This window comes from Mus caroli, unplaced genomic scaffold (genome assembly GCF_978045245.1).
Source record: "Mus caroli unplaced genomic scaffold, Mus_caroli_1 scaffold_7, whole genome shotgun sequence".
Taxonomy (NCBI): Eukaryota; Metazoa; Chordata; class Mammalia; order Rodentia; family Muridae; genus Mus; species Mus caroli.
The window spans coordinates 57,047,539-57,070,554 of NW_028227262.1; the positions used below are offsets into that span (position 1 = coordinate 57,047,539).

General features: G+C 50.9%; 1 protein-coding gene across 4 annotated transcripts in view; it reads right to left on the reverse strand.

The window, feature by feature from the left end:
• The window catches only part of Slc6a6 (solute carrier family 6 member 6), a 75,662-nt gene that overhangs the window by 19,370 nt on the left and 33,276 nt on the right, over positions 1-23,016 (reverse strand). For all 4 annotated transcript variants that reach the window (XM_021164030.3, XM_085840284.1, XM_021164025.3 and 1 more), the window contains 4 exons: positions 15,912-16,151; positions 14,467-14,601; positions 13,211-13,445; positions 4,163-4,295 (listed from right to left, as the gene is read on the reverse strand). In XM_021164030.3, coding sequence (XP_021019689.2) covers positions 4,163-4,295; positions 13,211-13,445; positions 14,467-14,601; positions 15,912-16,140 — 732 coding nt within the window. In that variant the 5' untranslated portion in view covers positions 16,141-16,151. The remainder of the gene's footprint in view (positions 1-4,162; positions 4,296-13,210; positions 13,446-14,466; positions 14,602-15,911; positions 16,152-23,016) is intronic.

Consider the following 23,016-nt stretch of genomic DNA (forward strand, 5'->3'; position numbering starts at 1 on the left):
AGGCTGCTTTTGCAGAAGACTCAAGATTGATTCCCAGCATCGATGTGGCAGCTTAGAACCAGTTGAAATTCCAGTTGCAAAGGACCTGGTCATCTCTGGTCATCTCTGACTCCAGGCACACATACTATTTAGGCAACATACCCACATATATTAAAAAAAAAAAGACAGAAGCAGGTATAGGTGCACATCTGTAATCCCAGCACCCAGGAGGCTTGAGGCAGATGTGTTCAAGGCCTGCCTGGGGACACATAGTGAGACAAGGGGTCAGCTCCAACTCTGAGATGCAGGCCATGTTGGTCACTCTCTCTGGGTTTCTTCTCATATACAATGAGGACAAGAGTCACAGCAGCCCTCATCCAGGGAAAGATGGGTGGGCATCTGCACGGTCAGAGCCCAGCAGATGACTCTCAAGACACACAGCCTGCTTGACAGTGACTTGAGAGGTGGGCAGGAACTTCCCTAAGGTCATGCCCAGAATGGGAAAGGCCCGGCAGGTTCCCAGCTTACAGGAGACCCATGGGGTCACGCTGTGTGTTACGGCAGGCTAGGGTTGGGATGAGGAAGAGATGGGCAATAATGCCCTTTGCCTGGTCCTATGAGATGTTTGGCCACCCCACTGCAGGGCAGTTGGCCTTTACCATGGGTAGAAGGCCTGAGGAAGGCCATACTTTCTAGGAGGTCAAGCCCCTAGGAGAGGAACTCAAGCACAATGGCTGGTAGGATCACTCCCCTTCCCCACTTTTAGGGGAGAGACGTGGACTGGATAGGCTTAGGTTCCCAGCTCTGAGGCTAAGATAAGGAGATGGACTGGCCCAGAGGGTCAGCTGGAGTTTACCGCTCATCTGTCCTACCTCCCAGTTGGCAACTGTGGCTGCCGCTTCCAGGGGGAACTCTGATCTCACCCTCTACCGAGGTCTTCAGGGAGTGTTTGGAAACAGCCCAGACGGTGGTGGCAGGGCTTAAAGGAAGGTCCTCTCCTGCCTGCCACCCCTCCCCTGGATGCCTTTTTTCTTTCTCTGGACCTCTGTGTCCCCAGCCACCCTTGCTTCTTTTCCCGTGATGGACTGACAGACACCCGGGACAAAGGCCAATCAGGAAGCCACTAAAAGTATAAAAGAAAGAAAATCCTCCTGTCCCCTCCCTTCCTGTGGCTAGGCAGGCACCCCTGGCCAGGTCCCCTCTCTGAGGCCCTGCAAAGCCACACCCAAACTGGTAAACAATGACCATAGAAAAGCACGCCACGGGGTTCCCCAGAGGACTACAAACACTTCAGAGTAAGTGGACTGTGGCCAGAAGCACTGGTGGGCTCACTGGGGTGGGGAGGGCTCCCTGGCTTGCCTCTTTAATAAGCCTACTTTGTGCTCAGCATGGTGCTATGAACTTACTTAATACTTACCATACCTGGATGAGCCATTACAACATGTCCCTTCCCTTGTGAGCAAACAGGCCATACCAGCCATCATGTCACCTTCCTGGAGTTCTCAGTTAGAAGGAGGTGTTCAGAAGTGGGATCTGATCTAGGCCAAGTACTTTTGGGGCTCCCCTATCTTTGGGAGTGTTACTGTTGCTGCCACCTCCCCATCACACGTCTCTCTAGAAAAAGCTACCCTTGTTTTGTAGCCTTTGCTACTCCTTGGATGAGCCCGAGAGCCATTCTCTCAACTTTTCCGTGACTGTCCCTCGGGATCCTCTAGGGAGAGGCTGGTGCCAGGCGCCACCTTGGGCCCCTGACTGTGGCCCAGTAGGCCTTGCTGTGGGACGTGGTATTTTTCCACTCCTGTTGCTGATCCTTCAGAACAGGGCCAGAGGCCTTGTGGAAAATGGAGGCTTAGGGGGCACCTCATCCCTGGTCCTCTGGAGGTTAGTGGGTTGCAAGAGGGACCTGGCTTCCAGTCTCCTGCTACTTAGCTTTACTTGGGAGCAGATGGCCTGGCCAGCAAGCTCATTCCATTACATTACACCAGGGGAAACTGAGGCTGAGCAGGTAAGAGGTATTTGTAAAGTCATTCCATTTATAATGGACAGAGCTGGGTCCAAACCCAGAACTAGCCCTGTCTGCCCAATTCTGCTTTGTTTCTGACAAAACAGGCTGTCCTGGAGTGTGACCACAGATCCAGTCACACACGGGTCCAGACCTTTCCAGGGTGAGCACCAACAACCTGTCTCCTTGTGAGAGCAAGCAGGAATATGCCAGGCTTCTGCCTCCCTGCACCTGCCAGCCAGCATGAGGATGAGACCGAGAGGTGGGAGAAGGGAATTGCCTGAGTTCAAATCCCAGTCTGGTCACCGACAAGCTGTGTAGTGTTGGGGAACGTTAGTTAAGCTCTCTGAACCGCAGTTTCAATTGTACAGGGTCAGAGAACTTCAGGGGGATTAAATGAGCTGTCACCAACATAGAGGTGACTCGTGAGTATTCCAGCAACCTGGTTGAATAAGTTGAATAAGTGAAAATGACATTCATCCTGGGACCTGTTTCAGACCCTCAGAGAGTTGGAAAGGCCAGGAAAGAAAAGCCAAGCACCTGAACTTGGGTCCTCCATCCATCACCCTCCTGTCTCCTGGACTAAGTTAGCCACAGAAACAAACTTGGCCACATCTGGTGTGCAGCCAGGGCTGGAAGCTGAAGCCAGCCAGCGGGTGGGCCTCTAGATGGGGTAGGCGGGCAGGCGGACGGCCTCTGAAGGCCTCTCAGCACTGAGCTGGAGAAAGTCCACAGAGCTGTTTGTCTTGGCTTCTCTGACCCATCAAGGCTGCTATTGTTCTAGGAACCACACGTGCCTCACAAGCAGGGTATAGCTCAGAGTAGGTTGGGGTGCCTCTGGCCAGTCATGTTTTCACAGTAGCCATAGCTACACCCTGGCACTCCCCTATTTGGCCTTGGCTCTGTCCCCTTTGTAGTGTGCTGTGTCTCAAACATTGCTGACTGTGCCTTGTAGACATCAACTTACTCCATAAAACTGAAGTAAACTCCCTACATCCTGGCCAGATGCACTCCAGGGCCTTTTACACTGACCGCTGCCTCTGTCTGCAACCCTTTTCAGATACTCAACTCTCTATCCCCTACTCCTGTTGGCTCAGTCACCACAGTCACTTTTGCCCAGCCACCCTATAAATGGCACATGTGCCCCCTGCTCATCTTTCTAGCTCTTCCCAGCCAGTCATACATGTTGAACATGTAGATCCCTTCGCTCTGTTTCTACAACGAGATCCACATACAAGAGGCTCAAAGGACATCACAATTGAACAGGACTGACTCTCTCCAGCATGCTTAGCACCAGAGTTCCCCCAGACACTCCTGGATAGTCTAGCTTTATGTGGGAAAAGGAGGCAGAGGGCAGAAGGCAATTTCTACTTCCTCAAGAGTGAAGGACAGGTCCATTGGTCTGCAGACCTGAGTCTTGATGTGCCTCATCTCAACCCTCAAGTTCACTGTTCAACAGCCAAGGGGGCAACTCAGGGGAGGGGCTGCTCTTAGACAAGCTGTCTGACCTCTCATGAGTCTTAGCTTCCTTGGTGTTTATAGGAGAATAACATGCACACTCCCAGGACTGTGGGGCAATAGGAAGCACAGTGGGCAGGGTCCCTAAGAGAACAGACAACATCACATTGCCTCTTTCTATTTGTCTTACGGAGGATGTTAGCAGGGAGTGGTCCAGGCCTGGCTGGCTTCCCTTCAGACTGAGGTTCAGTATAGCTGGGGGCTCTGCACCCTGTACAAGGACAGTCATACAGGGCAGCTGGGTGGTCCTGCTTCAGCATCTCTTTTAAACTCTGGCTGCTGCCAGATCACTTTGCAAAGTTAGGGTCCACATTGTGGGCAGATAATCAAAGCCAGCATTAGGGCTGCCACTGGTCTCTGGCTCCGCTAGCTTAGCTCACCACACCAACAGAGCACATCAGTGGCTGGTGACAGAAGCTCAGTGGGGACACCTTGGTTGCCTGCCAGTCACCTACTGCCTGATAAGTGAGTAGGGGACACCCAGGGACTTTACCCAGTAAGAGACAAGGCCACACAGGGCTGTGTGTGTGTGTCTTGTCAGAGCATTCCTATGTCCAACATGGAACCTCCTTCGAGGTAACACTCACTGAAAGGTACTTCAGCCTTCAAGAGAAGCTGGCCACAGTGGGGCTGTCCCTGAGGCAGGGGACGGAGTCCACTCACCTTGCCTGTGGATCGAACACCCTTCCAGATGCAGAAAAAACAGACGAGCCAGACTAAGAGGAGGCAGAGCGCGAGGTCCCATTTCAGACTGCCTGGGTTGTCGATTCCGGAGGACAGGCTGAGCACGTTGCGCCTTTAGGGAAAGAGAACAAGAGGTCAGGGGTTGGGGGCCACTTGGCAGCTAAGCCAGCATGGGCAAGACCCTGGGTTCTGTCCCCGGCACCATGACAAAATGAACTACAAAGTGCTCATTTTCATTCCAACACTGGGGAGGTTAAGGCAGACAGGACTGCCTTGAATTTGAGGCAAACCTGGGCTACATCATGAATTCCAGGCCAGCCTAGACTACAGAGTGTGGCTTTGTCTCCAAAAACAAAACAAAACAAAACAAAACAAAACAAAAAAACCAACCAAACAAACAAAACCAAACAGGCTCACTCCAGCCTGGCCATGAGCAAGTCAAGTCCCCAAGCCTCTGTTTCCTCATCTGTAAAGTGGAGACTGATTTAGTTGGCTGAGCAAGAAGGTACTTGCTGCCAAGGCTGCTGAACTGGCCTGCACGCATGGGACCTACATGGTGGAAGTAAAGGATTGGCTCTTTCAAGTTGTTCTCTGACTGGGTGTATGCACATGCGCGCGCGCACACACACACACACACACACACATGCACACACACATTTGTAAATGAGGAGTGATCACCTGCATGACCCATGCTTGAGTCTACAACCTTCAATTTTGACTGTGGGGCAAACACTGGGTTCAAGTCTCAGCCTCTCTCCAACAGCTAGCCCTTGGGCAAGTTATCTAACCAACCAGGCCTCTCTTAGGAAGTAAAGTGGGCGTGACTCCCTTCCCAGCACCCTCTGTGCTAGCTTCCTTGATAGAACTTGGATTGTTAGCTGGTATGTACCTGTATCTCAAGCTGAGGCAGGAGGATTATGAGTTCCAGATTACCCAGGGCTACATTGTCAGATCCTTTCTCAAAAGAACAAACCAAACCAGCAACAATAACAACATCGTCATCATCAACAACAACAAATACCCTGCATATTATCTGAATTTTTCTCAAGGTATAACACTCAGAAAGGCAAAGTGGGTCCTGTATGGGCACAGGGTACCCAGGGTACCTATCTTGCTGGAGTAGCTTATGAGGAAAATACCACAGAAAAAAGTCTGATACCATACCAAGGTCTGCAGGTGCTGTCCCCTGATACACCTGACCACATCCTGCAGGATGATAGTTTACACACAGAGAAGATGCTGGTATACAGCAGGTGCTTAAGCAAAACCCTGCTCTCAAGAAGAGGCAGGTCCATGGCTTTTAGAACAATTCCGGGAGAAGAGGCCTCTAACCCTGCTCAGGGTCACACAGCTGAGCTGGGGTCTGTGGAGTCAGAAACTGGACTTAAGTGCTGACCTCTGGCTATCTTTCCTGACCTCTGGCCATCTCTGCTGACCTCTGACCATCTTTGCTAGTCTGCTGTTATACACACTCTCTCTCCCTGGGGCCCTCCCTGTAGGGAAGGAGCCATAGGAAGCCACATGGGGTACTTACAGCCAAAATGGTTGTGAAACCAGGTACCCAGTGTCTTGCAGAGCCCCTGCTGAGCATGAGACAGCTTCCCTGGACACTGGCCTCCAGGTGACATGCCACCCACAGCTGATAGGACACAAGGTCTCCACACTCCAAGAGTCCCAGACAAAGACTGTTTCTTTCCAGCTCTGGGTCCCAGGCCACCCTCTGCAGAAGTAAAGACCGCAAGGCTGCCCTCTGAGCAAAGGAGCCTCCACATGGAATGTGGAATAAATCCAAGGGTCCCTCACAAATGGCCTTCAAGCGACACATATGGCCTATAGTCGTTCATTGTTCTCGGGACCTAGGATGACACCTGGAACACAGCAGGATTCAACAAACACCCACTGAGTGAATGACCACCCCACCCACCCCCAGGAGAACCAAGCCTAACATTACTGGATGGATGGATGATATAGCCCCAAGTCTAAAGAAGAGGCAACTTCCCTTTCCTTGATCTTTATCCTGCTGTTCACAGTGATATCAGTGCCCTCACTGTGTTGCTAGAATGGTGTGTGACCCTCACACAAGAAACAGAAGCGTGCAGCCTGACTGCCATTATCTCGTTCATTCCAGGGGTATGGCTCACTAACCCCATTTCACAGATGGGAAAACCAATGCTTGGAGGGTCCATTTGCCCACATCTCAAGGTCACCAAAACTCCAGGGGCCTGCCTGATTCCAAAGCCACAGCTCTCTCAACTGTGCTGCAATATGGTCTGATCTTAAAAAGAAAATAGCACCTATTTTTAAAGGGCCTCCAGGAGCTAGGGGGCTAGCTCAAAGGTTAAGAACACTGTATGCTCTTCCAGAGGATCTGGGTTTTATTCCTAGCACCCACATGGTAGTTCACAAGCATGTGTCGCTCCAGTTCCAAGAGACATAGCGCCTTCTTCTGGTTTCTAGGGGCATTAGGCAAACAAGTGGTAACACACACTCCCCTCTCCCTGTCTCTGTCTCCCCCACCCCCTTCATACACACACACACACACACACACACACACACACACACACACACACACACACAGGGAAAACATCTATAGACATAAAAACAGTTTTAAATAATACAGGGGCTTCCAGTCTCCACTACAATCTGGGATCATCTGGTGCCTTGGGGCAGCATCATGGGGTACCTTCACAAAGCAGGCTAACGGTCAATCACGTCCAGTTGGGCCCCTGCCAAGCTGAGACCTGGCAGCACGCACCACAGAACAAAAAGCCTTTCCCATTTAACGTTCAGCAGTTGGGTGCCAGCCACAGAAGCTCAAAGCGCGGGGAGAAACAGCCCACGTGCTCTCTGTGAATGGGCCACATCAGGGGAGAAAAATGTAGCCCTATTCCACACCCTCACACACAGCCCTCTCTCTGGCCTGCCCTCCACAGGCATGCCCTCCACCGCTGATGATGCTCCAGGTGACTTGCTGAAGCCTGCTTTCTTCCCACCGGCTCCGACCACTCCATGGACAACATGCTGACAGCCATTTATTCAGTTGATGTTTGGCCATGAAACCATGTCTCTGTTCTTTGGGGCAATTCTTCAAGAAGCTTAAAACTCTAAAGCCAGATCTTCCTGGTCCTGACAGCCCCATCCAGGACACAACCACCTTGCTATCCATTCTCCCACCCTGCTAGGCAAGCCAGCTGCCCAACAGTGCTCACCCTGCAAGGCACCATCATGCAGAGTAGCTCTGGGCAGCTAAGACGAGCATGTAAGTCCTTTGTTCCTCTGATGCTGGGGACAGTCCCTCTAGGACTCATGATGACACTCATGATGACATCGAGTGACATTTTAAGGTACATTTCCCTGACTCGATAACTCTATTTCCAAGACCATCTTCTATTATTCTTCCAGCATGGGGGCTCATTGACAGAGTATGCACCAAAGTGCTCCTTTGCAGGGTACAGAAAGCTTTGGGGCAGGCACACTGGAATGCCACACGGCCAACAGACCAGTGTCAAGTTCTTGATGTGCTGATAAAGCAATATAACACCCTGGGGGACAAAGGGAGCCAGCAGAGTAGGGACATCTGCACAGGATGGGCGTTGTGATAGAAATTGAATATATACCAGCAAGTGAGCATCACCTGGGGACAGGGACTCAGCAATAAATGCAGCTCTCTTGCTGTGTGTTTGTGATATATCTTTATGGACATATTTAAACAGTTTGATGGTGGTGGTGGTGGGTTTTTGTTTGTTTGTTTTGAGACAGGGTCTCATGTAGCCCAGGATGGCCTTAAATGGTTGATCCTCTTGCCTCTCCCTAAATTTATGCAATACTGAAATAATATGGGTCTGTCCTCAGATTTTACATAGCATACCAGGGTCACAAACTGTCCTGTCGGGTTCTGGCAAAGCCCCAGGCAGAGCTGAGCTGAAGAGTAGCCAGCCACTTGAATGCCAGCAGGGACCCTCCCCTAGTGCTCTCTGTATTGCTCCCCGACAAGGGGGACTCATTGATTCCCCTGGGCCTTCTCGCAGCTTTGAGCACAGGGCTCAGTAAACTGTGTGGTGCTGTGCATGAGGGATCGCTGCCACAGGGCACTCTCGGGTGCCTCCTTCATCCTCCCACAACACCCTGCTCAGGCCCTACCACATCCCCAACCCACTACAGTAACTCCTTCCCAGCCTCCCTGCTATATCGTCCTCCACACTTGTCAGAGGGACCCCACAGAATCTGCGTTGCCAGCTCACATGCCCCCTTGGCTCCACCTCTTCCCACCTCCATCCTAACCAGTCCCTGTTACCTTCCACTCAACTATATGCTTGAAAGAACGTGGAGAGTACATAACAAGAAGACTCGGACAGCAAGCACAGGAAGCCAGATAATGTGGGTGTACAGCTGTCTGCCTCTCTCCCTCACCTGCCCTCTGACGTCTTCCTCAGGGGGTCGTGTGTGGTCCCTGAACTGTGGAACTAGTGGCTTCCTCAGCTGCACAATTCCACCATTCACAGACAGCCTCTTTCCAGGGCTCTCACTGAAGCACCGCTCCCCAGGACACCCTCTATCAAGAGCACCCCAGCACTCCCCTTCCCTAGCACTAGTTCTGCAGTGAGAGCTTTTCCATTAGGATTGTACTTTCTGAACGGTTAACATGTCTGTCTACTAGCAAGCTAGCTCTGTGTACACAGGACCCCTGCATCTGTCCCAACCACAGCACCTGGCACGTGAAGGAGCTCACCTGACATTAGGTAAGGGAATTCATTAGAGCCATTTGGTAGCTGGGGAAAACTGAGGCTCAGGCTCTCATTGACCCTAGGCAGTCAGTCATCAAGCCTGGAGCTGGCTCCTTTCTTTCTGATATCCCCAGTGTGCCTCAAGCCAGGGCTCCCAGGCTTGGGCTCCTCACTATCTTCCAGAGGTAAGCTGCAGATCTTTTCCAAGAAAAAAAGGGCTACATCTTGCCAGGACGGGAACTAAAAAGGAGTGGCTGGGCTGGATATGTGTTAGCAGCCGGCTGCCCTGTTGCCGTCCAGTCAGCACTTGAAGATGTAAATTCGCCCTCGGAGTGGGCCAAATCGTTTCCTTTTGACTGCAGGCCAGCCGTTTATTGGCTGCAGCAGTCCCCTAGAGACTGGCAGAGGGAACAATTATAAAAGGGCCGTCCGTCCGCCTGAGCATGGGGCCCCCACACGGCCCTTCCCGCACCACCTCCTCCTCCGACAGCTATGGAGGAAGATTGGCTGAGCAGGGTTTGTTTGCAAATATGACTCATTTCTTTGATTCTAATAGAATCTAATGATCCATGCTGGGCTCCCAGGGGGCTCTGCAGGAGCCTCTGAGGAAGGCCTGGCTCCAGCCTGCTGAAGGGCTTTTGGCCAGACCTGGCCCCGCCTGTCCTCTAAGGCCTGTGAGGGAAGCAGGAGTTTTAGAGACAGAGGTGACCTCAGAGGGTGAGGACCAGTGTGGGATGGAGCCACAGGGGCAGAAGCTCTGTGACCCCACCATGCAGCCACTAAACATACCCTAATGTCAACATAAAATGTCAGTCTCTGGAGCCTCCTGACTTCTCGTGGGAGTCTGAGCTGCTGAGGCTGAGGCTGTTCCTGGCTTTACAGACAGGGTAAGTATGGCAAGGTCAGTCTATGACTCCCTGATACAGGAGTCCATGCCTGACCAGAGACTGAGGAAACACAGATGTGCATGCACATAGGTGGCAGTGCACCATGTGACCTGTGACCACGGACTCAGCTCCAGGGCCTGCCCTGTATCACGGTGTGGGAAGAGGGGTGGAACACAGACCAAAGGTTCACTAAGAGTGGACCTGTGTCCATGCTGGCTCCCCAGAACCCTAAAACCAAAACTCATCCAGGTTCCTGAATGCCAGAGAGCAGATGTGAGTGTTGGGGCTGAGCTAACTCTGGCTCACAGAGCAGAAGGGGACTGAGGCTTGGCATTCCAACTGCCCTGACATCAGAGGGCTGGGATGTGTGGGAGCCACACTTAAGCCACACTGGGGAGGGGAGTTCCTCTCTGAGGTCTTCCTGCCTCCTTGGTAACCAGCAGATGGGCGGGGCGGCAGGGTGGCTGACAGTCATCCAGTGATTAGAAACTGGGGGAGGGGGAACTCTGCTCCCACCAAGCCTGTTACCCCTCTTTGGCTGCCAGACCTTAAGATCTGCAAAAGACACAAGGGAAGGCTGCCGGAACCTGGGCCAGCTCAGTGAGCAGCACTGCCCTCACCTACTCCTCCCTGGCAGGGCAAGATCACAACGTGGGGAAGACAGGCGAGGCTCTTTAGTAGGGATGCGCGAGAGTTTCAAGGACAATGCAGAGAGCAAGCAAGAAGCCAACGAGTGTCCTTTACCTGCAATATAGGGTCCATCAAGGGGTGCAGTGTGCACAGGGAAGGCGACTGGATCCTGCCATGCATGATGGAGGGCCAGTGAACTGCATATGAAATGTGAGAGTTTCCCACAATGCCTTGCTCTTTCAGCTACTTAAGAAATCTCAGATGCTAGCTAGAGGGCTGATTGGGAAAAAGCACTTGCCTTTAAATCTAACAACCTGAGTTCAGTCCCTGAGACTCGTATAAAAAGTGCGAGGAGAGAACTGAGTCGATATTCTTTGTCCTTTGACCGGCACGCATGTCCTGATGTGCTTACCCCAGCCCTCCTAAAATAAATCCAATGAAGAAGAGGAGAAGGAAAAGAAAAGGAAACAGGAGCCTCAGCATCAAAATAGCTCATTTCGGGCTGGTGAGATGGCTCAGTGGTTAAGAGCACCGACGGCTCTTCTGAAAGTCCTGAGTTCAAATCCCAGCAACCATATGGTGGCTTACAACCATCCATAACAAGATCTGACACCCTCTTCTGGAGTGTCTGAAGACAGCTACCATGTACTCACATAAAATAAAATAAATAAATCCAAAATAGTTCATTGCTCTCACCCTTTTGCCTTCTTTTCCACTCTTTCAAACCCAACCCAAGGGTAGGTTCCTGGGAACAGGAAGCCCCACAGATTTGCTGATGCTTCTGCCCACTGACCGCCTCTGCACACAGGATCAGCAAGAAGCTGGCCAGGTCTTCACCTCGGTTTGCTCAGTAGCTCTGCTCACTGGATCCCAGGCTCATGCCAAGGAATGCTTAGAGGTTCTTCTAGAATTCAAAGTCAGGTCCAGAGCTTGTGCAGGCCAGTGTGGGCAGAAGTCAGCCCTCATGGAACAAAGCATACCACGGGCACCACAGAGGAGCCTGCACAAGAGCCTGGAGAACCAGGGGTTTTCCTGAAGTGGTTTTGTCTCTGTTTTCCTGATGAGGAACAAAAGCCATGGGGCTTCTACAACACAGGGGTGCTAGAGTGGACTCGGGCTGAGCAGAGCGCTGAGCTAAAGTCTTCCAAGACCTTCATGTCATAATAGCAGATACCAGGCAAAGGTGAAAAGAATGTGACTCCCTTGTCACCAGAGCCCGTGGGGATTTGAGGGGTTACACACAGATTCTAAATGCCCCAGAAAGGATGTTTAATCACAATGATGACATGACATGAACAAATACCCTGAGGTGAAAGAGCAGCTTTTCAGGGTGGCCATGTAGGGCTGCAGGATGATCCCTAGGACATACTGTGACCATCCCAAGTAAAGGACACTGAGGCCCAGAGAAGAGACCACATCTGCCCAAGACAGAAGTGATAGAACACAAGTTCAAACTCAGAAGATAATGAGGTTCAGCAGACACCTCAGAAGCTGGCCAGGTGCCAGAGGCCTGGGAGGGGCAGCCCCGGTGTCCAAGCCATGCCAAGAACAGTACAGAAAGGCCAAGGCTTGTGGCCTTGGGCCCCTTCAAGGGAAAAGAATGAAATGCCAACATTCCTTTGTTCAAAAACTCAACTATCTGAAGGGTGGGGAACATGCTTTTAACACTCCCTTTGTTTGCTAGTGGAAAATATATACACCAGGAGACCCAACATCCCCAAAGCCCAGGGCCCTGCCTGGGAATGTAGTACAAAAGGCCCAGGCATGGCAGAGGTCACCCAAACGAAGCCTCCTGCAGATGAGAACAGCTGACTCATCCCTGTAGGAATCACAGCACAGCTCCTGATGGTCCCTAGATTTGCTTCCTTGAAGCCAAGGAGAGGGATTCTTATCTTGTGGTAGCCTGGGATAGACCTTCCTCTCCCCTGGCTCCTGGCTATCCATGAGGCCTCATCCCAGTCATTTCAGAGGTGAGAGGCCACCCACACGCTTACAGGGAGGTGATATACTCAGGGGTTTCTAATCAACTTCCATGAGCTGTGAGGATGCCCTGAAATGCAAGTTCATGAGTTACCCCAATGCCATTAACACAAGGAGATTATCTGCATGCTGGGACTTGCCCATCTATTGCTCATGAGTGGCCTGTAACAAGCCAAAGGGGGGAAGACTAAGGGATGAGGTCATACAAGCCACTCACTCCTAACGCTCACTCCCTTTCGAGGCCACAAAAGAACTATCCACAAGACACATCAAGAGCAGACCAACCAAACTGAGCACAGCTCAAACTTCCAGCAACTAGTCATGAGCTCAACAAATAGTACTTGGTTAAAACCACCATGTTTGGAGATGATTGTTACACACTAAGAGCTAACTGATATATATTTTTTGCTATCAACTCACCTTTTCATTTGCATAATACATAAATGTATTTTTCTCTGTGTGATAAAGAATATTTTTCCCAAAATACATCAAGAAAACTATAATTTTCAAATACCTGTACATCTCTCAACAGGAATCCCATGGAAGAATGATACATTTTCCTCATCTGACAGTTAAAGAAACTGAGGCTCAAAGGTGAAGTAGGGTGACTTCCCTACAAAAATCAAATAGCCGTTTGGGGATAAACTGGGATTCAACTCTAGATTGTACAAGACAAAGGCACGGAGTGTTCTACAGCTGTGTATCCTCCTTCCCTCCAGAAACAGGGTATGCCACAATCACAGAGGAAGATACTGTCCCCTCTTGACCTGCCCACGCCACTCCTCCCTCCCATGATGTAGCCTTACTCCCAGAACTCGATGACAGGCGAGGTGAAGTTGGCAGTGCTAAGGGAGACCCAGTGACTCTCGTTCCTACGCAGGGTGTCCTCCATGCACTGTGGTGTGTTCCAGCTATGGTTGCAGTGGGCCCAGGGAAGATCCTTCTGGAAAGAGTGGAATAGGTAGTATGTGGCCCAGGCCAGGATGACGATGTAGTACACGTTCAGGAGGGACACAATGACGATGGATGCGTAGCCAATGCCTGTGGATGGGACAAGCAAATAGACACATGTCACAAAGGAGGCACTTTCAACTGGGGTGGCACTGATGTGCCCAGTCTGTAGGTCAAAGGGGCCATCTCAACAGTAAGCAGGAGAGAGTCACAGGATGAAGGAGCAACTGGATAAAGGGACAAGTGGCTGCATGGTTAGAGAAATGGCAGCTGTAGGAGTCACAGGATGAATGGAAGAAGTGGGGTCAGGACACTGACTATGCAGTTGGATGGTTGGATGGAAACATACATGGAGAGATAGATGGAAAAATAGATGGGCCAATATATAAATAGATGGGTAAAAATATGAATGAATGAATGAATGAATGAATGAATGAATGAAATCTTGGATAGATAGGAATATGGAAAGATGGGTAGATGAATAGAATGATGGAGGAAGAATGGGTGGATAGATGGAAAGATGGATGGAAATATAGATGAACAGATAGATGGTAGATGGATAGAAATGTGGATGAATAGAAACTTGAATGGATAGGAATATGGAAAGATGGGTGGATGAATAGAGAGATGGATGGATGGATGGATAGATGGACAGATGAATGGTAGGTAGATAGAAATATAGAAGGATGAATGGATGGACACATGAATGGATAGATCTGCTATCATTCTGTCTTCACAGTAACTCCATAGAGTGAGAATATTGCTTTCTAGAAGAAGAAATTGAGGCTCAATAACTTCCCTAAAACCACCCCAAAGAAAAGGAAGCAAGGCCTGAACCCCAGATCTCCATGCTCCTGCATCCTAATACAGCAGCCAGCTCACTCATCCAAACACCCACAAAGACCCCAAGGGGACTTTCTAAAAAGTCAGGAACCTGCTGTATCTCCCTTCCTTCCCCTGATCCCCAGTGTCGGTGACAGACAACATGAGCTGCCCTGGATCTGGCACTGATATAGGCAAGGTCTGATAAACCCAAAAGATAAAAAACCCACTTAAAAAATCTGGCAGTCCCAATGCATACAGACCCTGGTGACTCCAGCCACATACTCACCAGAGAACAAAGGACAGATCTTCTCCCAGCAGGTGATGCCCCCTTCTGATGTGTACTGGCCTATGATGACCTCCAAGAAAAACACAGGCAGGCCGCTCCCAAACAGGAAAATAAAATACGGTATGAGGAACGCACCTGCCAATGAGCAAAGGAGAGAGGGTGAGGCTGTGTCTGTCATGGCATGGCTGATGAGGCGCTCACTCCCAAGCCCTCCCAACCAAACGTATCAGAGGAGTTAGGGATGCAAGCACAGAGGCCAAACTCGGACTCTGCTGAAGATCCTCCAGGCCTGCCTACCCACCACACCCACTAATCTGTAAATCTACCAGTTTCTTCAAGCCATCAGGCTGGTGCCTGTGCCTGCCACCTGTCTGCCTTCTTCCCAGTATCCTTCCCAACAGAGGTCGCTTGGTCTGCTAGACCCAGATACAGCACTACCTCCTGGTTGGAGCTTCACCCATCTGCCACAGGCTAGCCTGGGCTGACAGCCAGGAAAGTCCAGAAGCAGGTTTGGGTGGAAGGCAGAAGGTGGCTATCTCCAGCTGGTGGTGGGTGCCAGGGGGAGGAAGTGAGCAAAGTATCTGGAGAGGGTGGTCCTACCTGTTGTACACTAATGGCTTCAGCGGGAGAACAAACCATGTGAAATTGTGGGCACCTTGGGTCTAGGCTATCTGCTTTGTTCTGGGAAGCATCTAAGACACTCATCAGAGTTCCCAAGGGGTCTGATACCTACAAGAAGTCAAGAAACCAAGCACTAAGAGAGGGTTCTTCAAAAAATGTCTCTCTTCCTAGGGCAGCAGGGAGTATGCCTGCCTTTACACTCATGTGGCAGGTGGGTGCCACCTACATTCTTCCTCTCTGGTCCCACTCTGCACCAGCGAGAACTGTCTCTAAGCTGGTACTTCCTCACCTGGACACCCAAGAGGGCTCTCTCAGAGACCCCAGCAGGAGGAGACACAACACACACACAAATCCAAACCCAAACCCAACAAACCAACCCACCACAGCTAGAACATGGATGCCCTTTGTCCCCTTTCCCCTTTGCATTAATGGCAAATGATACTGGTGTACCACTTACAGAAAGAGACAGAACTAGCTTTGGGGAATACATAGGGTGAGGTCAAAAAGCAAAAATCGGTCTCAAAGATGGTAAAAGGGAAGGCTTGGAGGCTCTCAGAGATGATGAAATACAGGAATGGAGATCATGAACATCTGAGGCTGAGGGGCCATGGGTCAGACAGGGCAAACCAGAGAATCAGAGAGGGTGAGGGAGGGTCCTCCAAAAGGTAACACAGCTGGAGGCTGGCACAACGCCATGCTCTCAGGCATGCCGACCCTGTGTCTGAGGTACATCTGGGCAGGGTATACCTGGACTGGAAAAGGACACAGACTAGGAAGAGATCTCTCACCCTCTGACCCCAGGCTTCAATATGACCCAGCCTCACCTCCACCATTTTTGTAGCAGAGGTACGGGAAACGCCAGACGTTGCCCAAACCCACGAAGCCTCCGGCCACAGACAGCACAAAGTCGATCTTGCTGGACCACTTCTCCCTCTGAGGGGGCTTCCCGTCCGCCTCATCTTCAGGCCGTGTGCCTGGGCTCTTCCCTGGAGAAGGCTTCAGGATGTCTTTGTGGAAGTCTTTCAGACATTGCAGCTTCTCCTTCGTGGCCATCTCTTCGTTTTCTGTTGGAGGAAGAACAACGTGAATGATAAGGCCTTCCCCAGTGACTTAAGACCAGCTCCAACCTCCCCAGGCTTCAGTGGGAGCCTGTCACTCTATCATTCTCCATCAAAGAAGCCAGCTAGATCCCAAGGATCTCAGTATTCAGCTCTGAAATACTTGCAACCTATAGAGGCAACCGGCTTCATTTCTCAGGCACCAGCTAAACCGGAAGCACTGGTGTCCCAGGATTGTCATCCCCAAACACCAGCCTGTGTACCCTGGACAGTTCCTCATCTTCCAAAGGTGAGAGAGAGCCTGTCTGCAGCTCTCCACACTGACAGACATTTTTCTGATTTGAAGTCTGCACAAAAAACCAGCAACTCACGTCTTAGTGACGCCTCAGTGCAGGACCTAGTATGGAGCCCGGCCTACAGGAGGCACCTGCTCCCGGCTGAAGAAGTGAAGCAAAGAAGTTAGGATGGCACAGGACACAGTACTGGGAAAACAGGCTTCACCATTAGCGTATAGAAAACGGACAGTTACAGAATGGTTTTGTAGCAGGAAAAAAAATAAGGCTTTCTTATACAGAATCATACAAGGATGTTTGTGGCAGCCGAGGATACAATGCAGGGGCCACGCAAGTGTGGAATGGATGAGGAAAGCCTGGGTCCCATGCCTAGACTGTGAACCAGGACTTGATATTTAGTATCCATTCTTCAGTCCTGCTGATTCCAGGCTAAACACATGGATCCTAGCAAGTAGGGGTCTTGCTCTCTGGCGCCAGCTGGTCTCAGACATAAGGAGCCCCTGGCACACAGTTCAGGGTCCCCTCAGGCACCTCCTGCTTGGACCCCACTCTGGATGGAGGGTTGCACCAGCTGATACTTGCCATCTTCTCCTAGCATCTCCTTGTGTCTCTGAAGCTTAGCTGAGAGGCAGTATCCTCCCACCCAGTGGTGGTCACCATCCATCCATGCCATCAAAGAACACATAAAAATAACCACACACATTAGAGCCCTGTGCCAAGTCAGGGCCCTGTGTGCATGGACATACACACAGCATGGCACAGGGCCGCAGGATAAGGCTGGCCCAGGGGCACTCAGAGCTAGTGGCCCTTCCTGCTCTATTCTGAACCTTGGTTTCCCTATCTGCAAAATAAAAAAGAGCGACAGCGAAGGTAGCCACATAGCCTAGGACATCTTTCGTTTCTCTTTATCATCTGAGCAGGGAAGCAACACTGAAGTATCAGATTTTGGAGGGAAAAAAATGGAAAATCTGAAGTTCTCTTACAAAACTGGAAGGTCGGAGCACACAGGATCTGTGTTCTTCATCTGAGCAGCGACTGGTGTGCATGCAGGGCACGCTGTTCCCAGAGCATGCCCTCTGGGAGAGTACCTTCACCTGCTTGGCTGCATTAGTCTTGCCACAGCCAACCCTACCTGAAGAGGAACTCAGCTGCTGTCTTCCCCACAGCCAGCCCATAGGCTTGTGGAGAGAAGGATTTGTCCTGTTTATACCACAGAAGCCCGGCACACAGTAGGACAACAGAACCTCAGCTCCAAGGGGGATATGGTGAGGCCTTGCGCTAAGTCTCGGTGTGTCTGACAGAGACATTAAAGTACACAGGAATGACATGCCAGGTCCCTGGGGAGGGGGGTGCGCAATAACTTTGCTTCCCCCACGCCTCCTTCCTCTCACTGGCTGGCTTGGGGTGGGGGACCCCAATTGTTTCACTATCTGGTAGTAAGCAGACCAAGAAAGGCTTCCTGGAGCCACTGGGCAGACCCCGGAGTCCTTCCTCTGTCTGGGGGAGCATCCGCATGGCCTTTCTCTGCGGCTCCCCGGGGGCCTCATGGCTCTGCAGGTCTGTGGCCACTGTGAAAACAGCTCGGGCAGCCAGCATTGTTCCTGCAGCAGGTCAGCAGACCCCGATGGTTATCTCAACAGCTCATTGTGGCCTGTGGTGGGCGCATAATTGGAGGATGTGGGACTCTGCTCCCTCCCAGGGAAGGGTCCGCTCAAGAATGACCTGGAGCCTCCAACAGAGAAGGGCTGATCCACCCTTTGGACACGTCTCAGTCCTTGAGACTTTACAAGGTCAGCCTAGCCTTTAAACTTAAGAGGAGGGGGAGGGGGAGAGGAAGGGGAGGGGAAGGAGAAGGAGGAGGAGAAGGAGAAGGGGAGGAGGAGGAGGAGGAGGAGGGCAGCCTCCAGCACTAGGGAGGGATGGGAGTGGGACAAGGGTCTCCTCGCCTCAGTGTCAGCTATTAGCCAAGGCTGGTCCTATAAGAAGCCATATTCTGATGCCCTATGGCCTGCTGTCCTGACAGCCCAGGTTCTATATTCTGGGCCCTTAGATCCACGAATAAGTCTGTTCTCAGAGAACCCAGAGAATAGAGGATTCCCAAAGACCCCTGTGTCTAGACTGATTTGCTCCATAAGAAATCTATCCCTGGATACTCTCGGGACTCCATCTATCATCATGTCACCCGAGACTGAACCATGGTGGCTGGGGCCTGAGTGAGACAGCGCAGTGTCTGTCCTGTGGCTGGCACTGGGAGGTCTTCATGGGGACACCTTAGTCACTCGGGTGCATCCAGGAGTCTGATCCTTCTTCACCATCCTACCTGTGAGAGTGTGGTTCAAACCCATTCGCCTATGGAGAACTTGGGGCTCGGTGGTCCTGCCTCAGCATCACCTCCCACCCTCAGGCTGGCTGGAAATCACAGGGCTACTGTCGTGGGGGCAGGGCACCACCCAGGCTCTGGACTTTCCTGGATCCAGAGAAGGTCCTGCAGAGACACAGGCACCCTGCCCTTTTTCCTCTTACATTCTTATTCCAAGATCGTCGCGTGTGCCTGACCAGCCACCCTGCGATATACCATTCCAGCAGCAAGACCTGCAGATCCACTCTGCACATTCTTGGCATCCACCCCCACGTCTCTGTCACCATGGCAACCTCTCTCTCTCTCTCTCTCTCTCTCTCTCTCTCTCTCTCTCTCTCTCTCTCTCTCTTTCAGCCAGCAGCCCCTAGTGCAGGCATCTACAGCAGCCTCCTCATAGGCTCCTTGCTGCTCTGCTGCCCCTAGTCTATTCTTGTGCAACAGCTGAAGGCAGCTTAGAAATCACATTCAGAATGGACCCCCAGCTCTCTCAGTTCATTGCTAGAGGGAAACCCAAGGCCTCTCCCCACCCCCTGGCCCTTTGAGGTCTCAAGCAAACCCTTAGACCCCATCCCCCCTTGTGGATCACTGGCCCCACAGGAGTGCTATAGCTCCTCTCACACCCTATGCCCCCTGAAGGGAACATGAGACTTGACAAAGGGACTGAGAGTCACTTAGAAGGGCTGAACGACCTTAGGCAAGTTCTCAGCCTCTCTGGTCTTCAATGTTCTCATCTGTGGAGCAGTAGTGCCTGTCATGGGGTACAGAGGAAGAAATGAGGGGGTGCAAAAAATAGCTCAGAACAGCAAATGGCAATGTAGCAAACACACCCTAAAATAATAACTGGTGTCACTGTGGGCAAAGGCCTTCTCTATCCACTCAGGGAGATATGAGAAAGGCTCAGCTAACTCTGAATCCAGGTCACTGGAATGAGCTGGTATCACACAGACCCTGAGTCTGCCTCTGCCAGCCCTCTGCTGGCCCAGACTGACTTCTTGAGACATCCTCCCTAGGGTCCACCCTTTACAGACTCACACTTAGACCAGTCCACCCCCATAATAATCAAGTGGCCACAGCACAGTGCAGTGAGTCCCTTTTACACCATCTGCCTGCAGCCTGCTTCTCCAAGCCAGGAGCTGTTTCTCTTGGCTCAGGGCCTGCTTGGGGTTGTTCTGCAGTGGTGTAGATCCCTAATTCTCATTCTGGGAGCGTCCTCATGGTTACCACAGCTACAGGTGATTAGAATGCATGGAGTTATAAGCTCCAGGGCTAAGTGTCCCTCCCCATACTGAAAACACTGTCCCTTTTCCAGGGGTGGCAAGCCAGATGTAGCTGTGCCTGAATGCTGGCTTGCGTGAAGATCACTGACAAGTTTTGCCACATACAGAGTCAGGTTGACCCCAGGGCCAGTGACATCAGCCAGATGTACTTTTGTACCCTCTGGCCAGGTTAAAAACATCAGATGTTTTTAGCACGCAGGCTAACCTATTTCAGAACTGTTTCCCATTCTGTCTTTCTTTGGAGGACAGGAAGGGAGGTGTGCAGAGGGGGAAGACAGGGTCTCATGTGTCCCAGGCTGGCCTTGAATTCACTCATAGCAAAGATGACCTTGAACATCTGATCACCCTTCCTGTCTCCACCTTTCCCTTTGCAGTGCTGGAATTACAGGCCAGCACCATCACCCCAGGCTTATGTAGTTCTGGGGTTTGAACCAAAGGCCTGGCACATGCCAGGCAAACGCTCTACCACTGAGCTGCTCCACAGCGCACAGAGACTTCTAATGTGTTCCCACACAACAGATGGGTGGATAGGAAAATGGTAGCCTGCCCCAGGCTACACACAGGGGCCAGGGCAGATGGAGCCAGAATCCCCATCTTGCTCCATGCCTACAGCAGAGTACAGATCAGAAGAGTCTATTGAACATACATAGGGCTGCTGGGTCAGAGAAGTGGCCCTGTCAGATGCAGAGCTCATAGACCCAGGACTCAGAGACAGCTGCTGCCCACTTCCCTCCCAGAGAGTCTTGTCCCTGTGGCCCTCAGACATCCATGTACCAGCCAGGCAGGTCTTGAAGTTAATTAAAACTGCCCCTCCCTCCCCAGTATTTGCCTCTATACTCCTTACAAAGAGGCACCAAGTCCCAGCTCTCAGAGTTAGCACACCCCTGCAGAACCTTGATCACCTCAAACAAAAGACCCCCACTAGAAATGATTAACATCTTATCACTGGTATCTCTTATCAAGGAGTCAGGCGTGGGTCTGCTTCCTCTTGTGCTTATCCTCAGCCCACCCCAGTGCCTAGCACACAGCATGTCCCCACAAAGAGCTTGGTGAGAGACAGGGCTGGCGCTCAGGGAGAGAGCCTCTGCAGGAGGAACGAGATGTTCTGTGTATGGTGTGAGCGTGTGAGCATCTCTCAAAACTGGGACAGGAGATGGGTCCCTCAACCATTGCACACACAGAGACACCTTAGCCTGGAGGTCTCCTGCAGAGGGGAGCCTGTGGCTAGATCCCTTTGTAGTATCTGCTCCAGAGAAGAGCCATAAAGATGCTGAGTGACCCAGGGCAAGGAGCAGCCTCTCTGTGCTCCACTTCCCTCACTGGAATACACTCGAACAATAATAATGATAATAATAAAATATATTTGAAAACTGTCAAGAGAATTATAGATTTCAATGTTCTCTCCGGACTGTAAGTAGGTAAGACAGCTGGTTTAAGCCACTTCATTACAGATATGCATCTAAAAACCTCATGTTCAGTTGGAGAGATGACTCAGAAGTTAAAGCACTTGCTGCTCTTCCAGAAGACCCAGGTTCAGTTCCCAGGACCTACAAGGTAGCTCAGAACCCTCCATAAAACTCTAGTTCTATGGGGTCTGATATCCTCTCTAGATTTCCTGGCACTGCACACATGTGGTACACAGTCATATATTCAGTCTAAATGTTCATGTATATATAAAATAAAACATTAAAATTACATGTTGCACATACATGTAATTGTATATAAATATATACAATTGTTGCCAATTTTAATAAATCATAAGCCAGGCGTGGTGGCACACACTTGCAAACCCCAGCACCCGGGAGGCTGAAGCAGTAGGATTGCCAGCAACGTGGGCTACATGGTGAGTAGCTTATACTACAAAGCATGACCCTGTCTTAAAACAAAAATAAGGAAACAAATACAGAGACTGGAGAGATGGCTCAATGGCTAAGAGCACCCAGGCTTGGGCTGGTGAGATGGCTCAGTGGGTAAGAGCACCCGACTGCTCTTCCGAAGGTCCATAGTTCAAATCCCAGCAACCACATGGTGGCTCACAACCATCCGTAATGAGATCTGGCACCCTCTTCTGGAGTGTCTGAAGACAGCTACAGTGTACTTACATATAATAAATAAATAAATCTTTAAAAAAAAAAAAAAAAAAAAAAAAGAGCACCCAGGCTTGATTCCCAGCATCCACATGGTATCTCACAACCATCTGTAACTTCAGTTCCAAGGAATCTAATGCTCTCCTCTGGCCTCAGTGGGCATGAGGCACACGGGACATTCAGGCAAAACACTCATCCGTGTAAAAAAAAAATTATTATTATAAAGGGAGAGAAAGCTGCACATAATGGCGCCCACATGTTCCCTCGGCACTACGCAAAGGTCCCCCAGGCATTCTTTTAACTCCCTCCAAACCTGCCTCATCACCTTACTGATGATACCAGCTTGGTATCATCACTTGGTCATGGCCACACGATGCCTACCCGAGCTGTGAATAGCTCCTAGGTCCATCCAAACCTCCAAAGCCATGACCTCAACCACTTGTGACAGTTATGGATGTCATCTCTACAACTTCACAAGTAAAATAGAGCCTGGTGCCTTTAAGAAGTCAGCTACAGGGCTGGAGGGATGGTTCGGTGGTTAAGAACATTTACTGCTCTTCCAGAGGATGCTAGTTCAGTCTCGGCACCTACATGATAGCTCATTACCTGTAACTCCAGTCCCCAGGTGATCCAACACCTACTCTGGCCAGCATGTGGTACAGACATGCATGCAGACAAAATACCCATACCCATAAAATAAAATTAAATAAACTCTTTGAATAAAGAAGAGGAGAGGAGGAGGAAAAGGAGGAAGAGGAATAAGAGGAAGAGAAGAAGGAAGAGGTCAGCCAGAGGCTGATGAGATGGCTCCATGGGCAAACATGCTTCACCACAATTCCTAAAACCCACATGATG